The sequence below is a fragment of the Microcebus murinus genome, chromosome 15 (assembly GCF_040939455.1).
Source record: "Microcebus murinus isolate Inina chromosome 15, M.murinus_Inina_mat1.0, whole genome shotgun sequence".
Classification (NCBI taxonomy): Eukaryota; Metazoa; Chordata; class Mammalia; order Primates; family Cheirogaleidae; genus Microcebus; species Microcebus murinus.
In genome coordinates, this window is record NC_134118.1 from 10704794 (window position 1) to 10729339 (window position 24546).

At 35.6% G+C, this 24546-nt stretch overlaps 1 protein-coding gene across 1 annotated transcript in view; it reads left to right on the forward strand.

Annotated features, from left to right (window-relative positions):
- Positions 1–3: 3 nt before the first annotated feature.
- The window catches only part of CAGE1 (cancer antigen 1), a 53932-nt gene continuing 29389 nt past the window's right edge, over positions 4–24546 (forward strand). Inside the window, exons 1-10 of the mRNA XM_076010469.1 lie at positions 4–221; positions 983–1172; positions 1631–1848; positions 4980–5055; positions 9993–10483; positions 13713–14771; positions 19152–19301; positions 21185–21295; positions 23000–23080; positions 23301–23408. Of these exons, the coding sequence (XP_075866584.1) occupies positions 1741–1848; positions 4980–5055; positions 9993–10483; positions 13713–14771; positions 19152–19301; positions 21185–21295; positions 23000–23080; positions 23301–23408 (2184 nt within the window). The 5' untranslated portion in view covers positions 4–221; positions 983–1172; positions 1631–1740. The remainder of the gene's footprint in view (positions 222–982; positions 1173–1630; positions 1849–4979; positions 5056–9992; positions 10484–13712; positions 14772–19151; positions 19302–21184; positions 21296–22999; positions 23081–23300; positions 23409–24546) is intronic.

Here is a 24546-nt window from a genome sequence, read left to right on the forward strand (position 1 = left end):
CGCGGGGGGGACGTCACACAGGGACGTTCCTGCGCGCTGGAGCCCAACTGCGTGGGATGAACGACGTTGTAAAAGTGAAATTGGAAGTTTTGGATTCACAAAAAACCTTAAGAAATAAGGTCCTTGAGCTTTCTTTGCATTTGAAAAACAAAGCAAGGATCTAAAAAATCCCCTTTACCACAACTCAGGCAGCATTTATGTGTTTGGAAGACAGGAAAAAGGTGAGCATGAGGTTGGGTCTTTCTCCAGTTTCGATTAGGCTGCTTGACTTACTTTTTTATAGTTTGCCGAATGATGGCAAAGGTTTGAAAACAATATTTGCCTTGTAGCCAACACTGGCCCATTTGCAGTGAGGGTATTGAAAAGCCATACGTGGACCCCTCTGAAGGCATTTATAATCTGTAAATACAAACAATACCCTTGATACTGTAGTGAAGCTTTAAAACATTAAATAGGTGTTGAGTTGTAAGAGATTTAGAGACTAAAGACATTGCAGGAATTTTAAAAATAGATGAATGGGTAGATGGCAAGGCTTCAGGGGAGAAGCACATGGCCAGGACAGATTACTGAAGTGGTAAGGAACATTTTCTATTTGCAGGGAAATGCGCCTGATCTGACTAAAGCAGGGGTGTACTGGGTGGATAATCTGGTTGTAGACTATGGAAGGCCTAGAAGGTCAAGCAGAGGAATTTGGACTTGGTGTGATTGGACATCCTCTTTACTCTCAGCTCCTAACAGGCCTGAGGCTGTCACAAGGAAATGGACCAGGGTGAGATGACAGAGGAGATGGAGAGAAAGCATAGGTTATTGAAAGGTGGTTTTTGGAGACAGAGTCTTGCTCTGTTGTCGGGGTTAGAGTGCAGTGGTGTCATCATAGCTCACTGCAACCTCAAACTCCTGAGCTCAGGGGATCCTCCTGCATCAGTAGCTAGGACTACAAGTGTGCCATTACACCTGGTCAATTTTTCTTATTTTTTTGTAGAGGCAAGGTCTCACTGTGTTGCCTAGGCTGGTCTCCAACTCTAGGCCTCCCAAATGCCGGGATTACAAGCATGAGCCACTATGACCAGCCTGAAAGACATTTTTAATGGGAAAATGGACAGAACTTGGTAACTGAATAGCTGTGGATGAGGTAAAGGGATGCCAAGACACCTGCAAATTTTCAAACCCAGGTACCTGAGAGAGTAGTTGTGCCACAGGGAAGTGAGTAGGGAAAACTGATTTACAATGTTGTATTTGACTTGATAATGAGGTGTTTGAGTAAAAGGTATCAAGTTAATAGAAATAACAGCATTTTGTGGAACCTAATAGGTTTCTGATAGTATTTTGTAAATATCCTTTGATTAAGTAGTTGAGATAATCCCTTCACCTTCTAGGTCCCAATCCTTTTAGGGAATTATTGGATAGTAGCCACAAATATTGACTTGTTTTTGTCCAAACCATTATTTATAACCATACCAAATTATCATGGTAGACTAACATTTTTAATTATTCCAATAACTTTAAAAATGACATTTTATTAATGCAATTTAGGGCAGTGAACTTTGTTGCTTTCTTAATGAGAAGAGGGATGGGAAAAAACCTTTTTGTTTGCACATACTAATAGACATTAAAATTATGTTTTTTTAAGAGGACTTTCATCATTGAACAGTTAGGAACAAGGACTATCAAAAACTTTGGCCATCACTTTCAGTTCCTGTACATTTTAAAGTGGATACTTCTCGTGAAAAATTAGAAAGCATGTCAGAATCGGATGCCTTGAATGTCAGCAGTCTTTTTCCCGGTTTAACTCGCTCAGAATCTCCCATCAGTATGGAAACCAGCAGTATCATCTCTGACTTGCCTCAGGTGTGCATTGTTTACAAGTTCTGGGCGGTTCAGATGTATTCGATGTTCACATTGTCTTCCCTTCGAAAGTTTCTTCAAAAAATAAAAGGAAAAAAAAAAAAAAGACTCTCTAGTGGTCACACAAAGAAGGGCCTGGTCTTCCCAGTTCTGTTAGTGAACAAAGAAGAGCATAATGTTCTAGAGTGTTAAAACTGATCATCTCTAGCTTCCTTATGAAGTCCCATGAGTGCTGCTGGGGACTTGGCCACAACAACTCAGTCACAGACGCAGGATTAGAGCCTAAAGGGGCCTTACCTCTGGTCTAGTGTATCTTCCATTATGTCAGTATGCAAATAATTCAGTTGTCATTCATAATGACATTGACAGCTCCTTGCATGTAAATGACTCCCTTCCGTCTTCCTGAAAATTCCTAGAGCCCTTTCTTACGAAATAAAAGATCATAATGTCCCAAGATGATCATGAATGTTCTAAATGTTTGATAGTTATTAGCAAGACTGTAGGGAAATAACAAGAATGTATTCAGTTGTGTCATATGAAACTGCCTTTTTGCAGTTCAAAAAAGGATGAATATGGACAATTTCATGTGATTCAGCCTATAAACTGTCAAAAACCTTCTAAAGGGCTATTTAGTGATAGGAAGTCAAGAGTTAAACTGCATTTTTAAAATTTTTTCTCTAGGAAGTATTCAAATAAGATATTTAATAAGTAAACATTGAAAATAACCTAAATATTCACCAGTAAGGGGATAATTAAGTTACTGTACAGATATATAGTGGACATGTAACCTTAAATATGATAATAGAAATTTGTTAACATAGATAACTGGTCACATTGTTTCTTAAGGAGTAGTGAGCTTTTGAATGTTTTTTACTTTATCTCTCTTTTAAAACAATGTTCAGGATTCTTTTTTAGAGTTATAATAAAAAATTTTTCATTTTGAAAAAAATTGGGTAATAGTATTACAGTGTTCATCAGGTTCCAAGATATTATATACTAAAATTTGAAAAAAATGGATATCTTATGTAAGGAAGTCCTCTCTCTTGGATTTCATTGAGCATTAAAAGCTTATAAAGAATACTTTATAACAAATTTATACACCAAGGGAACAAAAAGCATATTTTAATTAAAACAGTAATATCCGGGAAAACTAGAGTTAGACATTATCTCTGAAATTAAGTAGCAGAGTCCCAAGAAGTTGTGTAAAACATGGCAGAGTGTGGTGGCTCACGCCTGTAATCCTAGCACTCTGGGAGGCCGAGGCTGGCCGATTGCTCGAGGTCAGGAGTTCGAAACCAGCCTGAGCAAAAGCGAGACCCTATCTCTACTATAAATAGAAAGAAATTAATTGGCCAACTAATATATATAGAAAAAAATTAGCTGGGCATGGTGGCGCATGCCTGTAGTCCCAGCTACTTGGGAGGCTGAGGCAGCAGGATTGCTTGAGCCCAGGAGTGTGAGGTTACTGTGAGCTAGGCTGATGCCATGGCACTCACTCTAGCCTGGGCAACAAAGCGAGACTCTGTCTCAGAAAAAAAAAAAAGAAGTTGTGTAAAATATAACAGCAATGCATGTGAGCAGTGCTATTTTATTTTTCAAGTATATTATTCTTGATACCTTTAAAATCTAATTATGAGAAATGGTCTGAATTAGTGACAAGTTTGAAAAACAGATTGTTATAAGATATAACTCTGGTTTTATTGTTCTTCAAGTACATTCAATATGTGGAATATATTAGAAGGGCATTATTGAGTAGAGGCTTGTAGCCAGCTGATTTTAATAAGAGAAGAATTTTTTTAGAGTATTATTTAGATCTGCATACTTGATATACTATTAATAATTAAACCAATGTTTAACATTTAAAATATTTTATTATCTAATTTATACTAGTAACTAACTTAACAAACCCTTTCATCTTAGATAACATTAAAGTAACTTTGAGAATAAGCCCCACATGAATTTTTATAAATTTCTACTTAGTGGAATGATATATCACCTTGTTACTAGAATCCTATTTTATATATTTTCAATGTTCAAAGACTAGAATAACCACTATCTTAATCCTGTTTAGACCAGATTTAATGAACATTAAAGAATTATCAACAAGCCTTTCAGCCAGAGCCACCATCTTCCAGTAATTTGCCAAAATGACAAACACAAAGGGAAAGAGGAGAGGCACCCGATACATGTTCTCTAGGCCTTTTAGAAAACATGGCATTGTTCCTTTGGCCACATACATGCGAATCTATAAGAAAGGTGATGTTGTAGACATCAAGGGAATGGATGCTGTTCAAAAAGGCATGCCCCACAAATATTACCACAGCAAAACTGGAAGAGTTTACAGTGTTACCCAGCATATGTTGGAATTGTTATAAGCAAACAAGTTGAGGGCAAGATTCTTGCCAAGAGGATTAATGTGCATATTGAGCACATTAAGCACTCTAAGAGCCAAGTTAGCTTCCTGAAATGTGTGAAGGAAAATGATCAGAAAAAGAAGGAAGCCAAAGAGAAAGGTACCTGGGTTCAACTGAAGTGACAGCCTGCTCTCCCCAGAGAAGCACAGTTTGTGAGAACCAATGGAAAGGAGCCCGAGCTGCTGGAACCTTTTCCTTATGAATTCATGGTATAATAGGTGTCTCACACTTTATGAGAAGCGACAGAAAGGAGCCTGAGGTGCTGGGACCTGTTCCCTATGAATTCATGGGGTAATAGGCACAGAACACTTTGTGAGAAGCAAAGAAAGGATCTTGAGCTGCTGGAACCTATTTCCTGTGAATTCATGGCACAGGGGACAAACCTAATAAAAGCCTCTGGACTCTAAAAAAAATAAAAATAAATAATTATCAGCAAGCTATATATGCTATCATATCACCCTATGTATAATGACATGATTTGACTTACCAAAATATTAAAATAGCATTGCATTTGTTTCATCATTTAAAATTGTGACTCTAATAGCATAGTTTTACTAAAAGAGAGCCAAATACAGAGGGGGAAGGATACTAGAAAGCACATTCTACTTGTACAACAAAATATCCTAGCAGTGAAATTATATAACAGTGTACATGTGCCTTTAGAAGAAGCTTGTGATGTTTGCTTGAAGTATTAATATTAATGCCTTTTTATTAATACAGAATGAAATAAAGAATTTACAAAGGGAAGATGAATGTAAGTCCACACTCTCTGAAGATGTTTATAATTTGTTGGGTGGTAAGTATTTCTTTGTTGGCATATCCAAAACAGAGAAACAGAATTTTTTGTGTGTCTTGTGATAACAATAATAATAATAGCCAGGTACTGTGCTAAGTACTTCATATACATTATCACATTTAATCCACAAACAGTCCTATTGAAATAGGGATTTTTTAAAAAAATTGAAATAAGGACTGTTTTTATCTCCATTTTACAGATGAGGAAAGTAAGACTCAGATAATAACTTGCCCAGGATCATGTAGCTTTAAGTGAATGAGCTCTGATTCAAGTCTCAGTCTCAGACACCAGAATTTTATACTATACAAATATCTTGAAAGATGTGTGTTGATATAACCAAAACTCTTATTCTAGTCTTAAATTGATAGATGAAAGCTATTTAGGAGTTAATCATATAATGAGGCACATTGATCATATTCATTAAAGCAAATACAAATAAGGTATAGAAATGTCTCTATTTTTAATAACTGTAAATAATACTAAAATTAAAAGATTCAACAAGCCTTATTGAAATTATGGAATTCAGCACATGTAGGTACTAAAAAAAGTAAGTAGTATCACGTATTAGGAAGAGAAGAACTGATCATTATTTATAAATATTTGATTTTATACATAGAAAATTCATAAGTATCTACAGATGAGCTATTAAACCTAATAAGAAAGTTTAGAAAAATGCTGGATATAAGATCAATATAAAAAAAAATCAATAGCCGTCTGGGCATGGTGGATCATGCCTGTAATCCCAGCACTTTGGGGGGCCAAGCCAGGAGAATCGGTTGAGGCCAAGAGTTTGAGACCAGGCTGAGCAACATACTGAGACCCATATCTACAAAAATTAGAAAAATTGGCCAGACATGGTGGTGCATGCCTGTAGTAGCAGCTACTTGGGAGGGCTGAAGCAGGATAATGGCTTGAGCCCAGGAATTTGAGGTTACAGTGAGCTATGATGATGCTACTACACTCTACCTAGGCAACAGAGTGAGACCCTATCTTAAAAAAAAAAACAACCGAAAAACAAAAAACCAAAAAATTACTATTACCAGTAGCAGCACAAACTACGGTACCTAAGAATAAATCTAACAAAAGGTATGTAAGGTTTCTATGGGAAAAAAAATTATAAAACTTTATCAGAGGACATAAAAAAATGTTTCATGTTGAATATTATAAAGAGGTCAATTTTCCTGAAATCATGAATTAATGCAATTTCAAGTATCCTAAGTGATCCTAACCTTCTCATTTAGAAGTGAAAAAAGTTAAATACCCAATACAATTTTGAAAAAGATGTGGAGACTTGTCCCGCTAGATAATAAAATTTGTTATGAGTTATAGTAATTATAACAATGTGTTAATAAGCAGAAGCATACCAAACCAGTGGAATAAATAGACTACAGAGACCCAAAATAGACCCATTTATATATGTGGATACTTGGTATTTGATGGCAATGTCATTTTAAAACAGTTGGGGAATTCATTCAATTGTGCTGGAACTGTTGGCTCTCTAAATGTAGGAAATGTTTAGAACCTTACTTCACACACAATTCAAATGTAAATTCCACAGGGTTAAAAGCCTACATGTGAACTACAAAAAGACTTTCTAAAAGAAAGTTTAGAAAATGCCTTTATGATGACAGGAAAGGGAAAGATTTCTTACAACTGAGAATCACAAACCACAATTGATATATTTGACTACACTAAGATAAAAAAACTTCTATATGACCAAAGTATAATCAACAAAGTAAAAAAGCTGCAGAAGATACATGCAGAAATATAGTTGACAAAGAATTGGAATCTATAATAAAGAACTCCAAGTCAGTAAGAAAAAGATATATAATAAAAACAGGTATAGTATATATTAATTTGCTAGGGCTGCCATAACAAAACACCACAGGCTGGGTGGCTAAACTACAGAAATTAATTTTCTCACAGTTCCAGAGTTTGCAAGTCTGAGGTTAAGGTTGCCTTCACCTGAAGCCTCTCTCCTTGGCTTGCAGGTGGCCATTTTTTTTTTACCGTGTACCCACATGACCTTTTCTCTGTGTACACACCTCCCTGGTGTCTTTCTTTTCTTACAAGGACCCCAGTCATCCTGGATTAGAGCCTACCTTATAAGGCTCATCTAACTTAATGACCTCTTTAAAATCCCTATCTTCAATTAGTCATATTCTAACATACTGGGGGTTAAAGCTTCAACATATGATTTTGGAGGCACACAATTCAGCCCATAACAGTTTATAACAAGCAGATCACAGAAAAGGAAACCTGTAAGACCATTAAATATGCGAAAGCTTGTATATTTAAAAGATCATGATAAAATACCATTTCATACATATCAGTTTGACATGTTTTGGAGGGATGTAGAGCAAAGGAGCCCTTAGGGTACTGGTAGAATATAAATTGGTACAACCAGTTTGGGAAGTAATTTTGCACTATCTAGTAAAGTTGAACATACGTATTTTCTATAACCCAGAAATTCTACTTCTAGGTGTATACGCAGAGCCTAGACAAAAATTCTTACATTGGTGTACAAGGAAACCTGTATGGATGTTCATTACAGTGCTTTTTTTTTTTTTTTTTTTTTTTTTAAAGATTCAGAGTCTTGTGTTGCCCAGGCTAGAGTGCAGTGGCATCATCATAGCTCACTGCAACCTCAAACTCCTGGGCTCAAGTGATCCTTTTACCTCAACCTCTTGAGTAGCTTGGAGTACAGGTGTACCACCATGCGCAGCTAATTTTTTATTTTTTCTAGAAGCAGGATCTTGCTATTGCCCAGGCTGTCTCAAACTGAACTCTTGTCCTCAAGCAATCCTCCCACCTCAGCCCCCCAAAATGCTAGGATTATAGGCTTGAACCACCTCACCAAGCCTGCAGTGCTGTTTTGTTTTTGTTTTTTTTTTTGAGACAGAGTCTCACTTTGTTGTCCTGGCTAGAGTGCCGTGGCATCAGCCTAGCTCACAGCAACCTCAAACTCCTGGGCTCAAGCAATCCTTCTGCCTCAGCCTCCTGAGTGGCTGGGACTATAGGCATGTGCCACCATGAGCGACTAATTTTTTCTATATATTTTTAGTTGGCAAATTAATTTCTTTCTATTTTTAGTAGAGACGGCGTCTCACTCTTGCTCAGGCTGGTTTCGAACTCCTGACCTTGAGTGATCTGCCTGCCTTGGCCTCCCAGAGTGCTAGTATTACAGGCGTGAGCCACTGCACCTGCCCTGTAGTGCTGTTTTTAAGAGCAAAATGAGAAACAAATAGCCAACAACAAAAAGGCAATACAATATAATCCTTCAGTAGAATGAACTAGATCTATATGTATTTACATGGCTAAGTCTGAGAAGCAAAATTTTGAGTGAAATAAAGACTATTTTATATGGATATATATAATGTGATGCTATTTATATAAAATATAAAAACACATAAAATAATATATATTTACCATTTGTCTGGAGTGTTGCAGGTTATTTTGGAATTTGAGGAAAACAGACATCTGTCCGACCCTATAAACTGTTAGCTCAAGGTAGTTCACTATTTCAATGCAAACCTGTACTATGGTTTTCCTATGATGTCTTATTTCAAAAGCTGAAGTTTTTGAAGGTTGCTATGATAAAAAGCAAGTCCTGTGTGAAAATCAATGTGAAATAGGAAGTGAGGGTGGTGGTGTCCAATTCCAAGGTTAGAGATGCTGTGCAGTGCCCAGCAGTGTACATTCAAGTAGTAAGTGTGGTTGCTTTAGAACAAAATAAAATATTATATTTTTCTTTGTGTATATTTTCAAACAGCTAATAATTTAGGACAAATACTTATTGAGCTTAATTACTTGCTAAATGGAACTGTTAGGTATTTCTTTTGGTTTAGGTATTTCTTTTGCTATGAAAGAGTACTGAGACATTAAGGGTGTCACAAAATGAGGAAGTCTGGGAACTTGATTATTTAGGAACTTGATTATATTATGTAGGGTACATAAATGAGTAGTAAAAGTAGAAAAATATGGATGGGGAGAATGAAGACATACAGGCTTCAGTACAATGGTTATCTCTGTGGAGGAGGAAAGGAGAAAAATTAGAAGGGGGTTATTAATTAACTTTATAACCTTTTCATTTTATCTTATTTGCTTCTGATTTTTTAAAACATGCATTAAATCTGCATAGCTTGTCATATTGAGAAACAGTATAGCATAGCATTTATAAATGGTATTGTAGAACCTCAGCTGCACTGCTTAGCCCTTTGTGACATTATGTAAGTGACTTAATATCTCTTATGTTTCAGTTTCCTGTAAAATAGGGATAATAACAGTACTAATCCCATTGGATTGTTGTGAGATTAAACAAGTTTCTATGTGTTTGCAATTATACTATTCCCTGTGCTTTTTTTTTTTTTTTTTTGAGACAGAGTCTCACTTTGTGGCCCAGGCTAGAGTGAGTGCCGTGGCATTAGCCTAGCTCACAGCAACCTCAAACTCCTGGGCTCAAGCAATCCTTCTGCCTCAGCCTCCCGAGTAGCTGGGACTACAGGCATGTGCCACCGTGCCTGGCTAATTTTTTTGTATATATATTAGTTGGCCAATTAATGTCTTTCTATTTATAGTAGAAACAGGGTCTCGCTCTTGCTCAGGTTGGTTTCAAACTCCTGAACTCAAACGATCTGCCCTCCTCGACCTCCCAGAGAGCTAGGATTACAGGTGTGAGCCACCTCACCTGGCCTATAATGGTCTTTAACCAGAATGATACATAACAAGCTTCTTTGTAGCAGTCATTTGGGTATGACTTTCCTTCATGTAAGATATTTTGTTTTGCTTGCCAGCACAAAGCCATGCCACAATCCACACAAGTAAGGTTGAAATAATATATAATTCTTAAATGGCTATACCAGTTTATTTCATAAATATAACTGTTACCATATAAATTTGTGATCAACTCATTTTTATTTCCTTCTCTTTGTAATAAGATAATGACACTGAAAATTACTCACAGAAGATACTAATTCAGCCAGTTGACACTACTAGCATTTCTTCCTTGAGACGATTTGAACCTATTTGCAAGTTTCACTGGACAGAAGCATTTAATGATGAAATGACAGAGAAGCCAGAATTGCAAAGCCATGTGTATTATTATGCAAAAGACAACAATGTGAAGCAAGATTCATTTAATGAAGAAAAGCCAATGGAAGCTAGCATTTCTACAAATAAAGACAGACTTGCTAATGAGTGTGTTGGACAGCTTCCTGAAAGCTCACCTCTAATCCACTGTGGTGAAGAGACACTGGAATTCACAGAAAACTCACTGGCTTACGGTACTGCCCGGGAATCTGCCCTCATCCCTAGTCAACCTCAACGCTTCTTCTATAAGGAAAGTGTACACAATAACGCTGAAAAACCATTTTATAAAGAGAATAGCTTTAACCTTCTTGTTCTGAGAGTTAATTATGAAATAGAGGAGGTAAGATTGTTGATGGTCAGTAAAGCCTGTGGAGTATTAAAGAGCTTAAATACAAGTATATAATCTGAGCCTTTTCACTGAATAGTGTTAAATCATCTAATCAGCATGAGGGACTTTTCTTCTCTATTCTGAAATCATAACCAATTCAGGAACAAAGTTTTCTAATAAATTCAGGTCCCTACTTGGGATTAGCTCTACCAAATGGTAATTTCTTCAAGGATTAGGACTCTGTTTTAACTCATCCTTTTATGCACCATATCATCTATATGGCTCCTTGAATATATAATAATATTTTATTTGTTGAATCAAATTGGCTGGAATTAGTAGAGTTCACAGTAAAGGAAAGGTTTTATAGCAATGTTAATTAAATTATTTGGCAAGAAAAGCGTAAGATTTTTCTATCATGTTGGACTTCTATTAACAAGCAAAAAGTATTAATTTTTCTACCAAAATGAAAACATTAATTTATCTTTTGTTTTATTGATTCTGAGCACACATGTAATATCCTAAAGGGCACTGAAGATGCCAACAGTATAAATTCCATGTACTCTTTGAACAAAAAATAAAGATACTAGGAATTGGTGTGAGCAAATAGATAGAATTCAAGAATAGTATAAATAATACATTTTCAATGTGAATTTAATGAGAAAAGTTATGGCTGTTATGTTTCATTAAGAAGTATGGGTAGTTTTTTTTTCATTTATTTGAAAGTAGATGGCAGCATTTAAAAGAGGACTTTATTTCCCCATTTGATTTCTAGAAAACAGCATTTTTAAAATCTGCTTCAGTAGAGTTTCTCAAGGTTGTTCTTTCTCTTTCCATTGCATTTAGTTATATTTTAGTCAGTCAGTAGGTACTTTCATGCATCTATTATATGCCAGGTCTGTACTATGTGTTGATTCTATAAAGGTTAAAAAACAAAAAAAGATGTGGTTCTTGTCCTCATGAAAATAACACTGTGGCTAGCACAGTGGCTGATGCCTGTAATGCTAGCACTTTGAGAGGCCAAGATGGGAGGATCACTTGAGGCCAGGAGTTCAAGACCAGTCTGAAGAAGAGTGAGACCCCATCTCTACAAAAAGTAGAAAAATTAGCCAGGCACAGTGGCATGCACCTATGATCCCAGCTACTTGGGAGGCTGAGGCAGGAAGATTGCTTGAGCCTAGGAGTTTGAGGTTGCTGTGAGCTCTGATGATACTGCACTCTAACCTGGGCAAGAAAGCAAGACCTTGTCAAAAAAAAAGAAAAAGAAAAAGAAAAAAAAAGGAAAACGAAATAACATCCTCCTATAGGAGATAGATATTAATGAAATAACTACACAAATAGATGTAAACTTGAAACTGTTATAAGTTTCATGAATAAAATTTAAATATAAAATGTATGTAGAGTGTTTATAATGCTATGTAAAGTTACATTTAAACTTACAACTATGATAAATACTGTAAATATAAGTAGGATAGGTATCTGTGATAAGGACACTATTCTAGACAGGGAGCGTAGGAAGGGCATCCCTGAAGAAGTGGTCATTGAGCTGAGTTCTAAAGGATGTGTAGGAGTTAATTAGGCAACTGTGGGTAGGAGAGCATTCCATTCAGAAGGAACAACATCTGCAACCTCTGTGGCTGCGGGAAACATGCTACCTACTAGGACCTGAAGGAAGCCCAGTATCCAGGAAGATCAGGGTTAGGAGAAGCAAGAGGGGTGTAGTGGATGAGAATGGAGAGGTGGCACAGGCCAGATATTATCTTAGTCCATTTTATGTTACTATAACAGAGTATCACAGACTGAGTAATTTATCATGAACAAAAATTTATTTGGTTCACAGTTCTGGAGGCAAAGAAGTCCAAGAGCTGGTATCTGGTGAGGGCCTTCATGCTGCGTCCTCCCATGGTGGAATGTGGAAGGGCAAGAGAGGGTGACAGTGAGGGAGCAAGAGGGTGCTGAAATCACATTGATAACAAATCTACTCTTGCAATAACTAATCTACTTCTGCAATAACAATGTTTAGCCATTTTTATTCACCTCTTATTAGGTCCCACCTTCTAACACTTTTGCATTCAGGATTAAGTTTCCAGCACATGAACTTTTAGGGGCACATTCAAACCATAGCAGATATCAGGGCCTTGTAGGCCTCAATAAGGATAGTTGTTTTTATCCCAGAGTAATGAAAAACCACTAAAAATACAGGATTCTACAGATGGATGGGCTCAAAAAAAACCAAAAAGTACACAGGGGTCCATTAGCTATAAATTCTAGGGAATTATACAGTCTACTCCTACAGATACCTTTTACTGGGTTTTTAATGTCATATTCATTTCAGCATTTCTTAACCACAATTTACTGTCCTTTACTAAATCCTCCAAAACCTGTCTTAGGGGTATAAATTCAGTTATGAGGCATGATCTTCTGCTTTCTAATGTTCATAGGAGTCACAGCATAATGAGGTGATGATCTACATAAGGAATAAAACAAGAATTCAAAAGATCTTGTAGTCTGTAAGGTAGTTGATACATTTCTTCTTTTTTTTTTTTTTTGAGACAGAGTCTCACTTTGTTGCCCAGGCTAGAGTGAGTACTGTGGCATCAGCCTAGCTCACAGCAACCTCAAACTCCTGGGCTCAAGCAATCCTTCTGCCTCAGCCTCCCGAGTAGCTGGGACTACAGGCATGCGCCACCATGCCCAGCTAATTTTTTTGTATATATATTAGTTGGCCAATTAATTTCTTTCTATTTATAGTAGAGACAGGGTCTCGCTCTTGCTCAGGGTGGTTTTGAACTCCTGACCTCGAGCAATCCGCCCGCATCAGCCTCCCAGAGTGCTAGCATTACAGGTGTGAGCCACCACGCCCGGCCTGTTGATATATTTCTTATTTGTTTTAATTCATTTGAAGTCAAAGAAAGCATTTTATATGTGTTTTAAAAAGTTTGCATTACAGAGAAATGTTGAAAGTATAAAAGTTTAGTTTTTCTTTTGTCAAAGTAAATGGAATACATATCTGTCTCTCATATACCTACTGCTTGTGCTCCTCTGTGCTATACATACATTTTAGTGATTGATACTTAGATATTAATTTTTATTAAGTGTGTTTTTATTGGAAGTAGGTATTATTGTTATTTTATAGCTGAGGAAACCATAAAAGGGATCTAGAATTCAAGATCAATTCTATCTGACTTCAAAGCTCATGATCTTTCTACTCTTTTACACTTACTTTGTCTACTACAATTTACAGACTGCAGTTTCTTCAAAAGAAATACAGAATTCTGGGGAGATTCCTGAGATGTTGGTCAGTTACCAAAATGAAGTTACAGCAGAGGGTGTGGAGAGGCTGGGGATTGTCTCAAGTTGGTCTCCAGCAGGCATCTCCTGGAGTACTGGAACATCTTGGGAGAACTGCAAGACGCCGGACATGGAGCAAAGCTGTGAAAGCTTACAACCTCTGGAAGAGGACATGGCTTTAAATGAAGTCTTAAGGAAATTAAAACAGACTAACAGAAAGCAGCAAGCACGAATCCAAGATCTCCAGTGCAGTAACCTGAATTTAGAGAAGAAGGTTAAAGAACTACAAATGAAGATTACCAAACAGCAAGTATTTGTCGACATCATAAATAAGCTAAAGGAGAATGTTGAAGAATTAATTGAAGACAAATACAAAGTAATCCTTGAGAAGAATGATATTAAAAAGGCATTGCAGAATTTGCAAGAGATTTTAGCTAACACCCAAAAACATCTTCAGGAATCTAGAAATGAGAAGCAAGCCTTACAAGTTGAATTTAAGAAGATAAAGGCCAATTATATGCGTTTACAGGAAAGGTACATGACTGAAATGCAACAAAAAAATAAATCTGTGAGTGAGTGCTTAGAGATGGACAAAACCTTAAGCGAGAAAGAAGAAGAGTTAGAGAGGCTGCACCAACTCAAAAGAAAATTGGAAAGGGCCACAGCTTCTGCTTTGGACTTGTTGAAAAGGGAAAGAGAGACCCGAGAACAAGAGTTCATGTCTTTACAGGAGGAATTCCAGAAACGTGAAAAGGAAAACCTGGAAGAAAAAAAGAAACTGAAATCTAGACATGAGAAATTGCTTGCTGAAGTTAAAAATTTGGAATTTGTATCTGAAAATGAAAGAGCTAAGAATGAAAAACTGCAGCAGCACATCAACGAGGTAGAAAATGAAAATGCAAAACTTAAGCAGCAGGTTACAAGAAGTGAGGAACAAAGTTGTGTCCCTAAATTTGAGGGAGCTCAGTTAAAGGAGCAATTAGAGGAAGTAATGGAGTCACATATTGCCAAGGTATTGATGTAGATTACAAATCTATAATGCAGAATTTCAAGAGTTTCTAGTAGTCTAGTGATGCATATTTAGACATGGCACTTACACATATTTGTTTGCAGAAAGAATTATTAATGAAAAACATACAGATATACGAAGGAAAATACACCACAGGTTTGGAGAAGTTTGGTTCATGAGTACTCAACTAAAAGTCATTTGTGGCTTCTTGTGATTATTTTGGTAGAGGTGACAACCTTGGAATTATGTGGGTACCCATCACCAATCATCTGAAGCACCTCCCAGAGGTCACTTTTGAGAAAAGATTTTCTAAATGTGGTTCTCAATCCTATTCAGTAATAAAACTAAATCAGGGCTGGGGAACCTTTTCATGTTGAAAGGCTGCATTAATTTTAGCTGTAATCAAATAAGTCTACATTCAAGAAACTTCAATTAGATATACTTAAAAATGTGCATTATTTTGTAAAAATCTAACTACTATGCACTTAAAAATTTCAAAAAATGAAAACTATGTGTTAATTTTAAAGTTAATTAACCTTTTAATGACTTTGTATCGTCTGCTTTTTCTTGGAAAGCATTTGAGTATTTGGTTGCAGCATCGAGGTATGGAGTTTCAGTTGACCCTCTAGATGGGTATCAGTCACTTGTGATCTTAAGGGTGTCTTGATTTGGGTTAGGTAGGAGAATATAGATTTGTATCAGTAAGTGGTTGAAAAGCAAGGAAGCATTTTGGGGGCATGTTGCCAAAGGTGTGAATATTCTGCATTTTTCCATATTTCAATTGGATCTTTGTTGGTATCAAACAAAGACTTTAAAATGTCATCTACTGAGGCTCAATTCCATCTGTAGTTCTTTAGGTACCTTGGTGATATCAACTAGGTGAGGCTGAAATGCTAATTTGAGTCATGACTCTCAAAGTCGGTGAACCTTTCCTTGTGTTCTCTAATTAATAATAGGTCTATAACAACTGCATATTCTTTAAATGATTCACATATATCATCCTGCTCATCAGCGACTTTTGCTAACTGGGGAAAATGTTCATCCAAAATTTCCTTTTGAAGAAGTGTTTTGAAAAAAGATAGCTTTTATGGAAATGCTTGGATTTCTTGTCACATATCATATATAGACTTAGTTTTACCTCGAAAAGAAATATTCAAGTCATTTTAATTTAACTTGATATCACACAGAAATTCTGCATTCCTATAGAAATCTTCTTTCAATAATTCACATTGCTGATTCTATTCTTCATAAAATTTAACTATCTGTTCTTGTAGAGAGAAAATTTTGGCAACCACCTGTCCCTGCAATAGCCAATGTACTTTAGAATGCTATGGCAAATCCACACTGAATATCTCATCATTCAGCTTTAGCATATTATGAAACTGATGTTGCATTTGTATAAATATAGTTAATACTTATAACTTGTTACAAAGTGTCACTTAAAATAGCTTTAGCACGAGATTTTGCTGGTGCAAGATACAATGAAAAGAAATGAAAGCATCTGGATCTGTTAATGCTTTTCTTATCTGTGCAATAAACTCTTCATGTTTTTGTGTCATGGAAGGTGCACTGTCTATACATACAGTAAATTTACCAAATTCAGTCCAACTTTAGGACATTTATCTTGAAAGTTGTTGAAGATATCTATTCCTCATGTTCTGTTTGCAAGAGTGCCCAAAGCAAGTAACTCTTCGTAGCAAAGACAATCTTTTGTTATGACACGAATGAAGTATTAAACCTTTGCTGAGTCAATAGTATCAGTTGATTTGTCCAAAGTGATTGAATAATACATATTTTCCTTTTAAAGTATTGCATGAAGTTGTTCTATTAAGTTGAAGGCTAATTCATGCTGCCAATCAGTTATGGTTCTCCTTGAAAGAGGCGGTTGTTTGTAGTTTGAAATGTTGTCAGGGTCTAAGCATCCCACAACTTTGACAATGCATTTTTTCACAATTTCTACATCACTGAATGGCTTCCCTTTTTTCCCAAATATATAAACTACTCTATAAGTTGCTTCAATGGCATTATTTCCAGGTCTTATTGCTGCTTGAAAGAATTGTCTTTGCTTTTAATTTTGATCTTTAATTTCTTCAATACAACCTTTCATGCCTCTCCCTCTAAAATATTTGTGGTCTTTATGAGTGTTATAATGCTGATGAGCATTGAATTTCTTTTTTTTTTTTTTTAAAGAGATTTATTCTGAGCCAAATTTGAGGACCATGACCCGGAGCCACTCCCAAGAGGCCTTGGGCAAGTGGACTCGCTGTGGCTGGGTTACAGTTTGGTTTTTGAATTTCTTTAATGTTGATATTGCAGTACCACAAAGCAAGCAAATCATCTTGTCTTTAGCAGAAACAAGATAATATTGCAGTTTCCAATTCTCATTAAAACATCTGTTTTCTTCCTTTGGCTTCTCTTGGTCTTCTTTGATGATGAGCGGTTAAGCAGACAGAATTTTAAAATACTGGAGAGTTATGCAACTATTCACAAATTACACTTCAGACAGAAACACAATGCACTATTGTCAAAAGCTGATAATAGACTGGCATCCTCAACTCCTATAAATTGTCACCAACCAGCCTTGTGTGGTAGTGGCTCCAGTCAGGCAGGGGCCAATCTGGGAGGATTATTTTGTTGAAACTTATTTTATTCTATAGTATTTTAAATATATTCATTTAAAAAATAAAGTAAAAATATACAAGAACAAAAATATATTAATAAAAATAAAAGGATTTGTTTTATAAAATTTAGATTCAGTCAAAAGGCCACACTTAAGGACCTAGAAGGCCACAGGTTCCCCACCCCTGAACTAAATAATATAATTGCATATTTAGTTTACAAGGCAAAACAAACCTATGTTATATCATATATTAATTTGTATAAAATTATAAAGCATTTAACAACAGCATCAGAACCTCATATTGATATGTTTGGAGAGGATGCAATGTTTTATTATCTGCAGTTCAAAAAGCTTTTTTCATAGCCAGGAACCTGGAAAAACAATTCTGGAAATGATAATGTTCACAAGCTGGAGCACATCTATTCTAATTCAGTTTTGTAGGCCTATGTTGAAGCATGCATAGTAAAAATCCTATTAACTTTGCTTAGAAAAAAGGCTAATCTGAACTAGAAAAATGTATAAATTTATTTTTTGTATTTTTTATAATAACTTGAACTGATGTTACCTTGAAGATGTCCTTAGTGGACCGTCTTATGAATTTGTAATCATTATAAGTATTGTTTGTAGTAAAAAATTCTATTATTTTTAAAGATTCTTAGGGCAATATTATCGTCCTAAACTTAAATTCAGAGATCTCTGTAAACTCTAAGAAATAAGAATTATCTAAGCCAGTGATTCTCAAACATGAACATGCATCAAAATCCCCTGAAAGGCTTATTAAAACACAGATTGTTGGGCCCTATCCCAGAGTTTTTGACTCAGTAGGCCTGGGGTGGGGGCCTGAGAATGTATATTTCTAGCAAGATCCCAGGTGGTGTTGCTGCTACTGCTCCAGGGACCACACTTTGAGAACCACTGACCTAAGCAAAGATAACCTTAAGTTTAGCTCCTAACCAAATTGTGACAAATTTTAAATTGGTAAGCTCTAAATTGAAGTAGCTTAACTGTGCAGAAGATTAGTATGGTATACAATTTTCTTCTTGAGCTTTCTTTTTAAAAAAGTAAAGTTTTTTGTTTTGACTAATTTCTCTAACACCTGCAAATTCATACTTACTGTGCTTATAGATTTACATTTCACTAACTGTTGGTCAGTTTTCTCAAAGTATGGTCTAAGAGCATCTGTGAGGTCAAAAGTATTTTCATAGTAATATTATGACATTATTGACTTTTGCACTCTCATTATTTTCTTTTTTTCTTTTTTACTCTCATTCTTTCACAAGAGTACAGTGGACTTTTCCAGAAGCTATGTGATATGGTGATGTAAATTGCTCTCATGGCTGATGGAATGTGTGAAGCAAATGTGAAAATCCAGCTATCTTCAATTAAGCCAGCATTAAAAATATTTGCAAAAATATTTTTGTTAATTTTTTATTTTAGAAAGTGTGGCAATTGTTTTATTTAAAAAATTGTTCTTTATATTTATACATAATGGATGTATTATTTAAATGAATTAGTAAACATATTTTAAAATATTCTCCATTTTAATTTCTAATATGATAAATATTGATATCTATAACCCATATAAACAAAAGGTTTGGGGTGTCTTTAACAATTTTTTAAGAGTATAAAGGGGTCCTGAGATGAAAAAGTTTGAGAACTAGCACCCAAGGTTTTTAAGAGTGGTATTTTATTCAGCATTTTTCTTAAAGGGTATTCTGTGTTCTTCATCTTTATTGTGACAAATCTAAATTGTGTACATGTAGGATACAAAGATGATAAATTCTAACCTGTTCCTGAATTGCCCACCTTGTGAAGAAGAGGGCCTGAATCCCCCAGATGTGAAAAGAACTTCTCAGCTGGCCTCCAAAATGTACAGTCTTCTAGCTCTGATGGTAGGACTTTTCACGTGCCAGGTAATAAAAAAAAATCAGATTTTTTAGTAGAGGATGAAAAAATATTGGGATTGGACTAAAAAAAGTGATGAAATAAAAGTGACAGAATTAAGTTGTAGAAGAAAAAAATGGAAGACAAAATACAGACCCCTAAACCAACCAATCAGCCCTTCTTTTCTCCTACTTCTTTCTGTTTATCTTTCTTGAACATATAATTCCCACAAGTCTAAGATAAGATGCAGTAAGATAAACAATAAAGGCATCACGTGAACTCCTTCATTTAGTACTTCTCACATTTCAGGAATGCTCTCTCAGAGAAATAGTCTTGTGCTTGTGATTATTGTTTGTTCACGTTAATGAGCTCTTAGCCCAATCTAAGATAGAGCTTGGGGTGGGGGCGGAGGGAGGGCAATATGGAGCTGTGTACATTAGTAGCATGAAAAGTGATGTTAGTGTCAGTTCAAATCCTGGCTTCATCACTTCCTGGCCGTGTGACTTGGTCAAGAAAACTAAACTTTTTCCACCTTAGTTTCCTCATCTTGAAGATGGGGAAATGATGCTGCTGTCCTGGGAGCTTATAAGCACATTTAATGAAGAGAACATATTAAAGGACATACACTTGATAGGTTCTCAAACTAGCTAGATCTCTTTCTTCCTCTTCCTCCTATTTTTGTACATTTTTAAAAATCTTAAGTGCACTTATCTGAGCCATGATTAGGGGGCATGGGTTTGCAATGTTCTGGATCCAACACAAATGCTGTTTCTGTTTTGTTTTAGCTAAAATTTGTTGAACACTAGCATTTATTGAATGCTAGAAACTGGGCTAAGCATTTTATGCAGAGTTCACAAAATGGTAGCCCAAAGACTATGTCCACTTACTGTTTTGTTTTTTAATACTTGAATTTGAATGTGGCACAGATTTTTCTTTGCTACAAACTTTTCCACCCCACCTTGCCCCATCAAACATTTCCTTGTTTACCATATTTGCTTGCATTTTTCCTGTCTCCCTGGTGGCTACTGCTTTTCTACCAGACCTCTCAATGATAGATTGTATCATCAGCATTCTTAGTAGATCTCATCCCACCCCAAACAAGTATTATCTGTTTGCCTGTTCTGTATAAGTAACCCTCCCACTAGAACATAAGGCTTTAAGATCAGAGACTTGGTATGTAAGTAGGCATATTAGGTTTGCCTGATACCTAATACAGGGTTAAACTGGTAACAGACACTCAGCAAGTATTTACTGACTTCCTGACCTATCCTGGGAGGCATTTAAGTTTACTGTCCTGATGTTCATGGATTATCTCATTCAATCCTTATATCATTCTTTATATTATTAGGCTTTTTTTTTTTTTAATGTGGACAAACTAACCAGGGATTAGAATAGTTGAGTTTCTTGTCCAAGGTCTCACATATGGTTAAGTCACACAACTTAGATAGAAACCCGTGCGCCTTTGACCCCTAGGTTATATTGGGACAAGTACCTTTATTCAGGGTAACTTTGAAATATCTAGAGTTTCAGTATTGTTGAGGATGTCTGATTGTTCTGGTGTTAGATATAACAATTTGTTTAAAATTTGGATTTGTAAACTGACTAAACTGAAGGGGACATGTGTGTATGAATATATAAGCATGCATATTTATTATAGATGAGTATTAACTTCCCAGCAACTATACTAGTTTGTCCCAATAACAACTTATGTACAGATGTGATTTAACGGTCTTTGATACTAACCCTTTATTAGATGTCTTCTGATGAGTGATTGAAGAATGAAGTTCAATATGATTTTACCTCCTTTGGTTTGGTCACTTGGAAGGGAGATTTGTTTCATTTATGCTTTTGCTTCTTCCTTTTAGCTTTACTAAAAACCTTTTAATATAGTTTCTCAAACCATTACCCTTAGGACATCACCAATCCTGATGCTGAACATTTAAAAGAGGGTGAGAAAGTTAGTGATATAACGCTGCAAAAATTGAAGAATTTTCATCTTAAAAAGAAAATTTTAGATAAAGAGGTACTATATTTATTTTTCACCTAAAATTATTTTTAGTGAAAAAAATAAAGGATAGTGAAATGGTAACTCTTAAAGTTTGGATATTTTTAAGAATTATTTTTGGGGACCAGATTAGTTTTACTATATCCCTCACTAAGGAAATATAATGTTCAACATTTGACTTGTTTTACAACTTAAGTCTGTATTGGAAAATCTCATTCATCTACAAAAAATTTGATATGATTATTTTTTCAATTTTGCATGTCACTACTGATTCTTAAAGAATAGTTTACTTTAACATTCTTACAAACTTCATTACTTGGGACAATGAAAACACTGAAAACAGTTTTATTTCTCAGGTGGGAGAAGGGTAAGGCAGAGATTCCTGGAGTTTCTTCTATTACTCTTTTCTTGGGTTGATGGTATAGAGATAAATAGAGTAAAATTGAAACCCAGGATCTTGGATTATAACAAATTCAGTTCTGTACCACTTCTCTGAACCGACATGTTGGAGTTGTCCTGGGGAATCTCTCTGCCTCTTAGCTAACCTGAAGAAGAAAGGAGCAAGGCATAAACACAGCCATGCAGAGAAACCACTGGCCTCCACTTCTGTAAACAGCCATCAAAAATAAGCCCAATCAAGGATGTTATACAGAAATAAAATTTCAGCTATTTATGTTCTTTGGGTTCATTTTGGTTTAGTTACTGAAATATTGGCAGATGAAATGATGATGTCTGCAGTTTGATTCAGTGAAGGGGGATTGAGGGGGGAGGGCAGTGGTTGGGGATATTATCAAAGCTGAATGATTTTTCCATGGGGTTTCATTATTATTTTTCTCTATTTATTTTAAATATTGGAAAATTTGCATAATAAAGAATAGAACATTTTGTGCAGCACACTTTACCTCACTAATAACTTGGAGAAATTTGAATATTAAATATTAAAATTATTACTATACTGAAGGAACAAATGAACAAATAAGAAATGGTTATAAATTGCATCCAGAGAAATTTGGCTATTTTTTTCCTTTAAAGAAGAATTTTAATAGCCTGACTGTAATAACTAATGTATGTTAGGATAAGTTCCTTGGAAGCATGTAAACCACTCCCAGGTTTGATGATTAGTTGAAGGACTGAGTAGTCCTCACAGCTATGATTTATGACAGCAAAAGGATACAAAGCAAAGTCAGCCAAGGGAAAGCCACCTGGGGCCTAGTCCAGAGGAAACGAGACTCAAGCTTCCAAGAATCTTTGTGGAGTCAAGCAGGATGAAGTCATTCCCCCAGCAATGAGTTGCCACTACAGGTGTGAAGTGTTATCTACCAGTGAGGCTTGCTAGAGACCCAATGCCCGGGGATTTTATTAGGAGCTGTTCACATAGTCACCCTCTGCCTAGCTCGTACTAAAGTTCCAGACCCCTAGAAGGAAAGCAGATGCCTAGCTTACACCAGGTGCTTTGGACAAACAGGTTAGGCACAATGAGCCATTCATATCAAGAATGAGGGAAACCCTCCTGCAATCCAAGTTTCCTGATGCCAGTCAAGCAGCAGCCTAACTAGTCTTAGGCCTGCTGTGTGAACTCTTTTCCTCACAAAAGCTGTAAAAACAGTTTATCTTCTGGATACCAGAGATTGAACTGTGTGTGGTTTGATGGTTTTATTATAAATGTTATAGAATGTAGTTTTATTTCCTCTCCTCTGAAATATAAAATTCTTTTTTTCATAGCTACTGAAACATAAAGACAGAATAATAACCTTTAGAGAGTTAATTGCTAATGAAAAAGCATTTCAAGATCACATTATTGAGGTAAGTTTAACATTTACTACATACTTTAACATAAAAAAAATTCCAGATATTTATGTTCTTTGGATAAATTGGTTGAAGTTGCTTCTGGCTCTAAGTTCTATACTTCTGTAATTCCAGCCACCAATAATGTCTTTGATTTTTAAACTAATAAAGTACTTATTATCAACTGTTGCAAAAGTGTAAAAGTATTGAAAGTGAGCACAAATATATTTAATCTCAGATCACAGACTTTGATTCAGATGAAGCCAAGAATGTCAAAGATGTACCTGTCTTATTGGGAGTCAAACTGGACAAGTACCACAACCTAAATGAGCAGCTTGATTTCTTGGTAAGAAGGACCTTTTATTGCCTTGCTGTCATTTTCATACACAACATCATTCATTAACAAGTTTAAGACATTATCAACCTTCAAAAAAATTCGCTTATTAAAATATTCACACATTGTCATGATAGAAGTATTATTCTCCCACAAAGGTACAAAATGAAAGTTTACATTTTTGGGTTTTGAAATTTTAAATATTGTTCTACCTGGTTTCTGTTTAGACTAATCAGATTTATTTCTTTCAAAATGCAGCAATAAAAAATAGGTGCTATTTTTCATAGTGGCTGAAGCACATTTATATTGTTGCATATACTACCATGATAGCTTTGTACAACAACCATGATTAAGGGGTGCTTTGGGAATCAGCATTCATAGTTTGCTTTAGATGGCATGTAAACATAAAGGTGGATAAAACAGGAAAAATATATTAGAAGAAAATGAAAATATGGTCTTGTTATCTAGATAGTTATAGAGCAATTTAACAATTCACTAGAATGAAAAAGAACTAATGAAAAATAACTATTTTTTGGTAGCAGTTCGAGAAGTGTAGTTCTAAATTATTAAAGAGCAGCGTTCTATACTAAATTCACTACATACCCATTCACCTTTAAGAGAAAAGAAAAAATCCAATGATGTGAAGGTTCAAAGGTTTTTCTTTTCTAATTTATTAATTTGTTTTCCATTCAATAAGTAATTATTGACTTGCCACAAAAGGTTGAACAGTGCTAGTCACTATGGAGATAGAAAGCTAAATAAAACATAAGCTCTGCTACTAAGGAATCTGGGAAATAAGATAAAATACATTAATAGCCCTTTACAAGGAGAAAGTTTTTGGAAAAGAGATACAGTGACTGGCATCTAACAGAGTGGATAGTTGTCAAAGGACTGGAGTTCAGAGGAGGAAGAGATGACTTCTACGTGGGAGAGTCATAGAAGAAGGCTTTGTGAAGGAGATGGTAGTTGGTCCTTGAAGAACAGTAAAACTTGGGCATAGGGAAATAAGAGGAGAGCACTCAGTACATTCTGTCATTCATTAGTAGCATCTGTGCTTCAGGCCCTGGTGATACAGAGATGCCAAGAGTGAACCTTAGTCTTTCCAGCAGTGGGAGCTGGAATGGGAACAAGGTTACAAATGACACAGAGT